General features: G+C 40.2%; 1 protein-coding gene across 4 annotated transcripts in view; it reads right to left on the bottom strand.

Moving 5' to 3' along the window:
• Positions 1–13298, bottom strand: part of LOC106811429 — a 75039-nt gene that overhangs the window by 3461 nt on the left and 58280 nt on the right. For all 4 annotated transcript variants that reach the window (XM_014815039.1, XM_014815040.1, XM_014815038.1 and 1 more), the window contains 5 exons: positions 12665–12824; positions 8680–8733; positions 3960–4026; positions 612–691; positions 167–298 (listed from right to left, as the gene is read on the bottom strand). In XM_014815039.1, the coding sequence (XP_014670525.1) occupies positions 167–298; positions 612–691; positions 3960–4026; positions 8680–8733; positions 12665–12824 (493 nt within the window). The remainder of the gene's footprint in view (positions 1–166; positions 299–611; positions 692–3959; positions 4027–8679; positions 8734–12664; positions 12825–13298) is intronic.

Here is a 13298-nt window from a genome sequence, read left to right on the forward strand (position 1 = left end):
AGGGATTCACCGATAAGAAATTGATAGCAATATTACAGATAGATAAAAGCGCCAAGGTAAGTCATCTTGAGTTAAGACGTAGAAAGAATCGACGGTAGCCCATTATCACAGAGAAGCAGCTGTCCAGTAAATCAATCAGCAGGAAGGTTTTATACAGTAATTTTACCTGATTTTGCTTGCAGTGCTTGACACTTGCAGGTGAATCTGAGCTTGCAACGCGTGCGCTTGTGCTCTGTTAGGCTGAAGATATCCGGTAGTTGTTCCTTACAGTTACCACACACAATAATGTCTGGGTTGCCTGTAACCATGGTGCAAGTATACATCAGTACCGGTACAACTTAGTGCCATTATGTAGGCATGGGTATACAAAAGGGCCAGCAGAGATCAATGCTATCATATTACCACGAACACAACCTTACTCAAACTTACACATAATATTAACCTTTACAACTAGGCTGATTGTTAAAAAAATGCAAGCAAGTGCATGAATATACTATAGCCCATCGCATATTATCAGCCACAAACTTATCAACTATAGGTAATAGGCTCTTGATATTGAGGAACCTCTAGAATATGCTAGACGACTCAGCAACTGTTTACATGATACGCACGGTACGTATTAAGGTCTTCCTGGTTCACATCCACGTGTGATTCTGCCATGCCATTCTCAGGCTTGAGCTTCTTCACTACACTGGAAACGTAAAAAAACCTACATGTATCAATAGTACTACCAGCACGATTACTTGCCAGGAGTGTAGAAGGGGAATGCATGACCTCATGCTGAAATGCTTTATTGCATAGTTTAATTTCCAGGCGATATTTTACATGGGCCATGGCAATGCAATGGGGTAATATATTTGGGGTACTAATAGAATGAAAGATCGCATTCCATGGTAAGAGCAATTTAAGACATAGAAAAACTAACAATAATATTAATATTACATTATTTTTATAATAGTAAGTAAGCAAGCAAGCAAGCAAGTAAGTAAGTAAGTAAGTAAGTAAGTAAGTAAGTAAGTAAGTAAGTAAGTAAAAACGTTATTTAACGACGGTAAAACATGTTAGGTACAGACGCAATAAATTGGCGCAGACCTATCTTCCACATGGCCGTCTCACAGCAACAGAATGGTTAAATATTAAACAAATACACACTATATATATATATAATTACAATATTTATAATAAAATAGGTTTAAATAAAATTTGGACATGGAAATTACGTGCATGTACGTGCGTGTACCCGCACGTACACGCACCTACACGCAGGTACAATCAGATACACGCACGTACACGCGGGTACACGCACGTGCACGCGGGCACACGCACGTACACGCGTGTACACGGAGATACACGCCCGTACACGCGGGTACACGCACGTACACGCAGGTACACGCACGTACACGCGGGTACACGCACGTACACGCGGGTACACGCACGTACACGCAGATAGACGCGCGTACACGCGGGTACACGCGCGTACGCGCACGTACACGAGGGTGCACGCACGTACACGCGGGTACACGCACGTACACGCGGATACACGCACGTACACGCGGGTACACGCACGTACACGCGGGTACACGCACGTACACGCGGGTACACGCACGTACACGCACGTACACGCACGTACACGCGGTACATCGCACGTACACGCACTTAGCTGGGAAACGCCCCGCCGATTGCTTCCGTACGAACTAACATTCGCTAACCGCGCCTTCCGTCAAATGTCTCTGTGCGCATGTGTGCAGTAGGTTAACTGTTGATTGGCGATTGACGAGCCTCGGCAATTGCTCCATTCCATGATTCATACCCTATTCAGTATTCGTGGCCTTTGATTTGTCAATTCGTCAATTCGTCAAATCGTCAATTCGGCGATTCAATTTAGCAATTCGTTATTTAATTGCTCAATTGAACGTTTGGATGATTAAACGACTGTTCAATTGAAACATCAAATCTGAATCAATTGAACAATCAAGTCGAGTCATTGAACGTTTGAACATGATTAAATTGAACTGTCCATGTTTAATTTGAATCAATCAATTGGATTCAATTAAACGTTTGAATATTAAATTGACTGTCATTGAACAATCATCGATCAATTGAACGTTTGAATTTTGACACATATCCCCTCCCATAACCACTAGCCATCAAGTGATTAACTACATAAAGCCACTGTGAGTTAGATATATGCTGCCAGATAGTAAACTACGTACGTAATTTCGAGTACAAGCGTATCAGGTGACGTGAGTTATTGTAAAACGCGCGCATATCTGCACGTCCACGGCTCGTTACATGTCATATATTTTTGATCATTTTGTACGACCATTAATCTGTCCCGCTGCTGATTGCCCTGTCGCACGGGGCACGCGTCATTTGCCATGAATACCGGCAATAAATCAAGCCCAGGCAATCTCATGGGGAATACCTTAACGATCGAATAAATTCGGAAGTTCCTATACATTTCCTGACACATATATATATATATATATATATATATACGCATGCTTCGTACAAGTAAATGAGTAAATACACTAAAAGTGTGCATGAATATTTATCAGTCATAATATAGAGTATGCACTCATGCAATCAAAAGGCCCCCGGGTGTGGTAACGCCAAATAGTGTTGCTAGTTGGATGAAAGCAGTTACTAAGCAATTACTCAGCAACTACCACGAATACTATATTACTTGAAAGGGCTAACGTTCTCGCATGCTATGTCCCGATAATATACAGTTTCGTGAACACGTACGCACGCACGCACGCACACGCGCACGCGTATAAATATACGTGTGTGCGCGCGTGCGTGCGCATAGATAATAAATTATTTTCTTATAAATAATGTGGATCCATATTATCATTTTGGCGAACATAACGATACATGTACGAATCAGGAAACGTTATTATATATAACGATAGTAGTTAGTTATAGATGTATCTGCCATTAAGACTAAATCTGTTCAACCGCGATTACAATATTAACGGCTGGACACGGTCGCAACCTATTGAAACTCTACCAACTAATTTCCCACATATCTGCGATAATCTCAAAAAATTGCCATCGGGTTATCCACACCTTATCCATGCACACCTGATCGGTGTGCCTCCTCCTTTAAATAATTCTTCATCTAACCACATTCATCATACCTAGACATGCACACCTTGCCCAAGGGAACAAAAACTACACAATTTAAACAGGAGTTTGATTAATATTCCGAGGGCTGAGCATGCAGCCAATTTAATAATTCAACATGGGATTTATGCTTTTAAACATGAGCACATGTGTATGTAATTTTATATACTCAATTAACGGGAAAGTAAACTATTCAACAAAAACACCAGAAACCAACGGTGCCCAACCAACCGTGCCAACCAACCAACCAACCAACCGTGCCAACCAACCAACCAACCAACCGTGCCAACCAACCAACCAACCGTGCCAACCAACCAACCAACCGTGTCCAACTCCGTCCTTATGAAGGCACGCGCGCGAGTCTGCACTCATCAACACGGGAGCGGTGTTTAGATCGTTGTTTAGACTTTTTGCTTTCATCAAAAGTTCGTATATGTCATTATAGCGAACCATGGTGATGTTAAAGGGCCAGCGTTGACCAGCTGGTATATTCCCGGTTGGCCTACTACCAATTCGTCTACGCTCAAAATCTACCCCTTTCCCATTTCGTCTACGATCGGTTTGTTTACTAATTAATCATTAAAAAATGGTTTTAATTGGCATACATAGACTACAGGAACCAGAAGAAAACATAGGTACAAATAATGACAACACAACTTGACAAAAATAGAAAATACAGTAGCATAAATAGGAGTAGGCGAAATGGGTATATTGCCGATTCTGAGAGTAGACGAAATGGGAGTAGCTGAAATGGGACGTAGTCGAAATGGATGTAGCTGAAATGGGAGTATATAGGCCAACTGGGATGTTACCGACCAGCTTATACTTACGGTTCTCCTTCCTCGTGCTGCTGACGCTTCTTCGGACCCTGCTTCTGTTCACCTGCTGAATTGGCATCTGCAAAAAGCAGTAAATACATTCATTTCCCGCTGCTGGAAAAACCTACAGCCATTACGCACAAAACTATAATTCACAATAGCAGAGTACATATCACTGTACATTCACTTCATTCTTTACATTATTATTATATTACGTTATTCTTTTTTCAAACCCCAGTGTGCGTTAGCCTTTATTTAAGTGATATATATATAAAGGGTTAAGTGAGTTATATAAAGCGGGTGGGTATAAAAGAAAGAAAATTTATAAGTGATCGTTTTTTAGTACTGATAAAAATGCTGAAACACACTTTCAACCAAAATAAAAAAAACCGAAGGAGGTTTAAAAACGAACTCACGCAGCCTTTTTTTAATTAGCATGGGCATGCCTCAAACTAATTACGTGCTAATTAAATTTTCAAAGGTCCTATGTTATTTTCTTTGATTTTTCATGCCTGACTGCCTAATGAGTTCCACGTGGAAGCTGTTTAGCTCAGAAATGCAAATGAGAAACTGTCTTATGTTAAGTAAACACAACGCATTCATTAGTGCAAGTTCAACGACACTCACAGTGTGCATGCATTTGTTCAGTTCATTAATTATAATAACTATATCAGCCCAAGAGCTGTCAGCATTGATAATCTTTTCCGAATTTTCCGTCGAGAATTTAAAGCTGATCTAATTAATATAGCAAATTACAGTCAGAAAACCAAATTAGAATGCAAGCAATCTCATAATACCAGGTTTACCACTAAACTTGCTGCATCGTACCATGTGAACGTACAGCTTAGGATGGGTAAATTAGGAGCAGAAAGGGGACTGGAGCAAGTGTGCCTGAAAGACGTGTGATACATAAATTAATACAACAAGCCTTACACATTTGTTTTGCAGTTTGTTCTACGTGATGGTAACTATTAGCACAGCATGAAGATAGGCTATAGTTCTTTCTATGAGTTTTTAGTTAGAGTAATCTAGACCCAGTTATAAATGTGTTTTTTTGTCTATTTCTGACCTTTAGCAGAAATTTCGAATGCAATGGATGGAAATGAATGTATGAAAGAGGATATGTGTTTGCAATGATGATTCAAGTATTCAGTCGAACGACTCATTGTGTGATCAATAATGAAGTTTCTGTACGTTATGAGTCAATTACAAATTTTGTATTTCTTGTATTTTTAATTTGTTGAATTATGACATAATTATATAGATTTTCCATTTTTACAAAGTGGATGAAGTTACGGCTAATTTTCATTCGAAAAACGACTTTTACATAGAATTTTGAGTTTACATGTTAAAATAATTAGGAAGGTACATAATATCTCGTTACAGATGCAAGCTCACGTCGTTTCTCGTACTAAGGCGTGCCTTCAGCATGGTTAGACAGTGTAACAGCAAAATACTGAGTAACAGAGTAAGTAGTTGATCTCCCAATCATAAATGTGCATGGTTACCTCCACATTTCCGGTAGAATAAATGCCCGTACTGGAAAATATAAATATTTCAATTTCGACCCCTGCCTAAGTCAATAATATCTGCCTCATCAGGTGATAATGGATCGAAGACGAATGAGGTAGCGTGTACGATAACACCAGGCTTTTTAACAACTGGTTCTAAAAATATGTTAGACGACATTTGTTTTCAAGTGAAATTCAACCTTTAAGTGAGCCGTTCTCTACCATTAAATGCCTCACTATGTCTATTACTATTCTTTCTATCTTGATAATCCTGCTATTTTAATTATTCATTGAAAATATTACCAAATCCTGTAATATCCTTGAATATGGACATATGTGTGTGCGTGATGGATATATATACACCCGCTTGTATGCATGCATGGGCACGCCTGTTACTAAATTTACTGGAGGTAGTTTTACTACCTTTATGCCTAACACCTTGGATGCATTTGCAATATTTAACAGCATTATTCAACCCATGCGGAAATTTCTATTCTGACCGTAAAATATAATATACTAAATAATTAAATGCAAAATAAATCGATATCTGCAGCGGCTGCATCACTCTGTGCGGCGTCCTTACATGCGTTACATTCCTGTGCGGCAAAAACATCGATCCCGGACGAGGAATCTTGAACTATCCCAGACAAATTATTAAACTTATTTATATTAGAAATACTTATCACGTATTTCACGTGTTTCACGTAGTTAGGGACCAGCTATAAGGTCACTTAACCATCACCTGCAATACTTTTTGATCTAACACTGACACACGTAGCACAAACAACGCAAACACACTTAAGCAGCATATAGCTCCTACGTATTCTGCTAACCATATGCCAGGACACTCGCCATCTAATTTCCATCCAGGATTATTCCAGCTGAATAACATTTCGCTATCTTTGCAATCTACATACTATATACCCTCAGTGTAATATAATATATAATAAACAAATTAACATGTACTATACAGACACCCTAAACCCAGATTGTAGAGTTTAGGTATTTTTTGTACATAAGTGCAGTGACTGATGCCACACATATTATCCTAAGTCATTCCTGATATTACCGCGCGCAAGCGAGGGTTTAACAGTTCCGTATCGGGATAGAGAGAAGTAATCTTGAATATTTTCCTGAAAGAGCCTATTATATATATATATATATATATATATATATATATATATATTACTGAAAGAATTACTCATCAATCATATCTAGCAAGTGTGATCTTGAAAATACTTATCAATGCTGTATAGCCAAGAAATCTTATTCATCCTCGTTCAATCGATTTGTCATTCAGTTAAAATTTCATGTTATGTTCAGTGAAATACTGTACGAATGTTTTGCTGCTGGCCACGAAAACCAGGGCAGAGAGGAATTAGTAATCAAATCAAAATCAAAATTACAAAAACGGGGATTATTTAATGAACGTTCATGCATGTTAGCTATATGGTACAGTAGATATATGCTACATACCTAACATTTTATGCATACACGTCCCCTTCGTCTTATACTCTTCATTACTCGGTTATTACTCTTCAAGCCGGCCTCTCACCCCACCATACTCACGCACGCACGCACGCACTCACGCACGCATGCACGCACGCACGCACATGCGCGCGCGCTCGTACGCAGTCACGCGCACATATACGGCACGTACCAAGAGTAGATAATAACACATCATTTATAACACATAGCACATGTGTGTTATTATCAACTCTTGCACATACCCATATTAACCCACGACGCGCGTGCACATGTGCGTGAATGCCCAAACACGCCATGGGTGGGATACACGCTGTGGCGGATAAACATACATAGCTATATATGTCTCTGAATCTGGGCCGAACTTAATTATAGATCGTAAAATTCCTAATTTTAGAAGCTCAAATGTCAAATGACAAACAAGGACAAAAAAAACTAGCGCAGAAAAACAAGTAGTTTACTCGAGAACGTCGGCAGCCGCACGCACACACCCACGCGCTATACGAACCAAGAAATAGATACGTTGAAGTCCATTGAAGTAAAAATGCAACGTTTAAGTGTCAATTTCATAGGGTATTACACACACGCACGCACACACACGCACGCACGCACACACACACACGCACGCACGCACGCACACACACACGCACGCACACAGTAGTCTGCTCACATATATTCTATATGTTGCCCTTTCTATATGGAAGCCCTTTCTATATGTTGCCCTTTCTATATAGATACAATGGAACTTTGCCATGGCCACATGCACGTACACTCTTTAACATTTTCAATAAAAAAAATACTAATAGTAAATAATATGAAATCGCAGGTTAATGTACTTTTTATCTCCTAATAATGCTTATATATTATCCTGATTATATACTATTACACGCTGCTGATGTGCTCTATAGTAAAGGTTCTCTTCACTACGACTGGACATTTACCAATGCATAAATTTAGTTTTTACATGATTATAAAGATACTTTAAAGCCTATATGTGTCAGACTATGTGTAAAGACTATTTTAAATCGTCAATGTGTGACAGGGGTGTGACAGGATCAACCCCTAAAAAATACGTTTGTTAAACCTAGTGTAGCTATGTCATTTTTCAACTATATGTATTGGTAAAAAAAATTATTAAGCACTCTAAACATATTTTTAACGCAATTTTGTAAAGGAACTATATGAAAACGCGTCTCGTGCGACGTCTCACTGATGATGTAATTTTGGGAATCATTTCTCGAAACGCGAGTCAGCTCTTGATATTTATTGGTAATATTAACTAAACATAAACATTAACTAAACATAAACTAAACATAAACATTAATATTGAATATGTATACTTATCCAACTGTAACATGACTCTCACACATATTACTGTTACAGACTCGATCTATATTGGTAATGCACTCTTAATAACGCTCATAAGGTCTATGTCCCCCAGGGTACAGCCGGAACGTACCCTGGGTACGGTCCGGTATACCGAAACGTACCCTGGTCACTATTTGATATGGTTAGGACTTAGGGTTAGGAATAGGGTTAGGGTTAGGGTTCGGGTTCGGGAGTAGGCGTAGGCGACTCCCTAGACTCGTTAGTGGAGTAGGCGAGGTACGGTCCGGCATATTAGATAGTACCAGGGTACGTTCCGGTATACCGGACCGTACCCAGGGTACGTTCCGGCAGTACCCCGGGGGACATAGACCCTTTCAGCCTTAATAACAACATGAAAAATCCCTGACCTGGTTTGTTTTTGTTACGCTGTCCGGGTTTCGGTTCACAGGCCAAGTTGCAGTCTGGAAGTAGAAACATAAGAAAAGCAATCACAATAGTGTGACGTGTAAATACACTAGAAGTACCTACAATGCGTACGGGCCCCAAATGAAAGCAATGTCTAAGACTGCCACAACTCTTACGTCAAGCCGTTACCATTTAACAAAAAATGAACAGTTTAACAGGCGATAATCCATGTACTATTAAAAGTGAACCACACCGATTATTCGAATTTGAGGAACGGATTAGTTATTGGAACAATTAGCTTTTACAACAGTGGCAGCTGAGCAATTAAAGCCTTCCAAATTAATCTCCCTATTCTCTCACCATCTATACAATCGGTTCCCAGCAACTATTTCATAGACACTGTCATCGACAGCAATCATTTAATTCGCTTCACAATGACGATTTGTAAGTGAACAGTAATTATGGACACTATATGACGAACATGGGTACCGATAACTGCCCGATCGAGACGGATAACCAACCGTCCACGGCACTGGCCACGGAATTGCATTGACTAGCCCAGCCGAGAATAAAACACTCTGTCGTGCCTGTATTGAAACGCATGCGAGCGAGTAAGAGCAGGCATTATAATGAACGACCACTTTTTCCTACCCCTCGCTACAACCATAATTATTGTATAGTCAAGATTGTACATAGGTTTCCCGGTCCCAACGTTATGAGAATAAACAGAACGTATAGTTCTGGAAGCAAATAGATCGTACAGAGTTCGCCACATGCTAAATACATGCCATGGCTCAGTGCCACACGGTGGTTAGAGTAAGAGCAGTAATCTCTCGCTTGTTCACTCTCGCTTGTGGAAATTCATGTTGCGGAAATACGCCTATACGAAATTTATAAATTACGGTCGATAAATTTATGGTATATTTACCAGATAAATTTATATTATACCAGTAAATCTGCCCTTCCAGAAATATTAACAAATTTTCAAGACAAACTGCAATATAGACCAAAAAAATCGGCAAAATTATATTATTTGTTGAGTGGATTTCACTCATGGTTTGCTGCCAACATGCGTGGATATATACGCAGTGTATAGCTCGCGCAGGTTGGCACATGTACAACACTCACCATCGTCTTTTGTGCATTTATTATCATATTATACCACGCTACTGTGAACTTTTCAAATACACATGCATGCTTTCCGTAACCTTGGCAATTACAGTTCTGATGAAGTTATTTGTATGAGGGATTTATTGATATTGACTTTTCACCAAAGAACAGTGCACAACTAAGCCACCTCCCGTTCTTCATTTACTACCTTAAACTTGTCAGACGTAATTTCTTTGAAAGAGACGCCTACTCACAATTGTAATGAAGCTAAAGTCATTACGATATAGAGCGACGCCGCAGGGCAGGCACGGTTCGTGACCACGTCTATGTCGAGGCTAAGATCCGTACGCAGGAACACGCCTCATGCACTTTTGGTCACTCGCTTCGTTATAGGCAGTTCGATACTGCCTGGTACCTCCAAGTACGACATTCCGGGTAAACAAAAGACACCCTCCCCCTATCATTAAAAAAGAGGACAGTAGCCATTTTCGCACCAAGGCATGGCCTTGTTTCATAGACATATTAACCTGGAAGCGTAGCACTACTAAAACCACGTGACACGGCTAGAATTGTATAAATAGCAAGCTTTTCTAACAGAGAAGAGTGAGAGAGAGAGAGGGAGGAGAGAACCAACCGGGTCTCTTGGAGTCTCTCTCTCTGTCTCTCGCTCGATCTCTCTGGTATGTAAGTATAAATAAGTTTTACCGTATTCGTGTGCTCGAAATATGCGTTGTCCGGTTGTCCGAGACAACCAGAATTTGCGCCGGACAACCTAACCAGTCTGAGACATTGTCCGGTGGACAACAAAGAAAAATGTGACGAAAAACGCACTTTATTTATGTTTTTCTCAGTGGTTCTCCAAGAGCACTTATAGCCTGGCGGCCCGCCATTAATCTATGGTGTGGGAAAGTGACGCATACCAGCTGCTATTTCCAACACTGGTATATATGTCAGGTTTTTTGATTTATGAGAGGTGAACTCGATTTGGAACCAGCAAACCAGCAAGTTCACCCCTACATTTTGGTATTTTTATTCCATTATTATTTTGAATTTTCCGATGGCTTTGCCCATGCATGCAAAACAAACAACAGTGCATGGGGATTCATGTTGATCCGAAAGTTAAAAAAAAGAAAAGAATCAGTCGTAGGCAGAATGAAGGCTGTACATGTACTCAAAAGTGCCGCAAATACCATCTCCTGCGATCTACATTTTCAAAATTTTCTGGGGGAGGACCCCCATACCCCCCGCTTGTTTTTAACCCCCCTCCTTGGAATCCTAGACCCGCCACTAAACTTGGGAGGACACCGCCATATCTTGGGAGCAGAGAAAAATGAACAAAAATGTCGCCTTTTCGCATGGCACCCAAAACAAAGATTGCAGAGAAGGTAGAGGAGCCGTAGGGTGTGGAGCTCAGGGAGGCGGAGGAGCCATTAAAATATTAAGTCATCCACGATTTTTCGCAGTTCGCTGTTTTTGGCCCCCTTTGTTAAAAAATCTGACGATATTATTATGTGATTGAAAATAGGAGATTTGGGGATATTTTTTTGGGACAACCAGAAATTGTTGCGGACAACCTGATTTGATGCCTGAGTTGTCCGCAGGACAACCACATTTTTTTTCATATTTCGAGCACTGACTGCCACTCACTATGCATCTTAAAACGTATGTCTTAAAACTCCTTTTTAAGACTAGTAAATGTATTTGCGTGTGTAAACTCCTTTTAGAGACCTTGCATTAAATATGTAACTAATAACGTGTCTTTGTAAGATCGTGTAAGAATTAAATAGACATTTGTTTGTACGTTATACTTCCGTGTCTGTCTACTTTGTGATTACCTCAGGGTACCTCACAAGGGTGCCCGCACCAAGTAGAACCTCTGGGTACAACATCACATGGTATACACTATATACGGTCACGAGCCACACACACACACACACACACTATACGGTCACGAGCCACACACACGCACGCACGCACGCACGCACGCACGCACGCACGCACGCATGCACGCACGCACACACACACACACGAGAGTACAGATATGAACGAATTCCTCAATTATTACACAATGCACGTTATTTTATATAAATGAATTTTTTAGGGGGGACACAAATTTATGCAAAATGAAGATGCGAATTAATAATACAAGTGATTTTTGAGAACTAATTAAAACGCGCTGCATAAGCTATTGCGTCACGTGACGTGAATACATGGCCCTGTGAATACATACGTGAATACTGTGAATACATACGTGAATACTGTGAATACATACGTGAATACATGGCCCTGTCACACTAGAGCGTATAGCCTTAACGTATGCCGAGCGAATGAATTATTTTCAGGAACTAATTTCAGGAATTATTTTCAGGAATTATTTTCAGGAATTATATTCAGGAATTATTTTCAGGAATTATTTTCCTGAATTAATTAAATTCAGGAAATAAACGAAATGACGAGCCTCACTCTTGCGAAACTTCTGTCTTATATCTGCCGTCTCTCCTACGCACGAATTTTCTATGGTGTATTTTGTAAAATTTTTGTTGCCATTTTTTTACATTAAAAGTAAGTACTAACGGGCCTAAATGTATCGTCAAATTCTTACCTGATAATGTTTCTCAACTAGTTAAAAATCCAAAAAACCTGGACGATTTGATATTATTATCCTGACATTAATTGCTTGCTATGGGCTATATGCATGAGTCACAATCAAGTGTATGTTGACATCGAACAATAATTATTGTAAAATAGCAAGTATAATGCGGCAATTTAACCATAAAAAGTGAACAGAATTACTTACATTTTGCGAAAAAGTGGAAATGTTTTTTTAATTTTTACTATTTACGGTGACTTAATCACTTTAATGAGGAGATCAATTACCAAGGCACTGTCCTCCCACGTATCTGGAATGTTCATGCATCGCCGCGCGCCGGGCGTGCTCCTCGACGAAGAACTGCACAAAGCCGTAGCCCTTGTGCATCGAGATGGCGCGGATCGGGCCGTGTCTTTGGAATATCTGCTCCAGCTCCATCCTCGTCACCTGCCGTCAATAAGAATGGGAAAATATCACACATCAGTTGCGTCATCGCCGACTCCCGCGGCCGTTCGGCTGACGAAAATGCGCATAAATCCGACACTGATGTTAGCCTAACAGATAATGACACTAACGATATTCCAGCACCTCTACTAGCTACTAATTCTAACCATAACAGCTAGTAATCGTAATAATAATATTTAGCAAATTCCAGTCGTAACCGAACCGTAACGGATGACAATCTTAAATAACCGGTCCCTCACAGATAGAAATTACAGTAACAAACATCTCCAGCAGCTGATAACCCTAACCCTAAAGCTAAAGATCTCTCTCCATCCCTCTCCCCTCTCCACTCATCTCTCTCTATCTCTCCATCCCTCTCCCCTCTCCACTCATCTCTCTCTATCTCTCCATCCCTCTCCCCTCTCCACTCATCTCTCTCTATCTCTCCATCCCTCTCCCCTCTCCACTCATCTCTCT

The sequence above is a fragment of the Priapulus caudatus genome, unplaced genomic scaffold (genome assembly GCF_000485595.1).
Source record: "Priapulus caudatus unplaced genomic scaffold, Priapulus_caudatus-5.0.1 Scaffold538, whole genome shotgun sequence".
Lineage (NCBI taxonomy): Eukaryota > Metazoa > Priapulida > Priapulimorpha > Priapulimorphida > Priapulidae > Priapulus > Priapulus caudatus.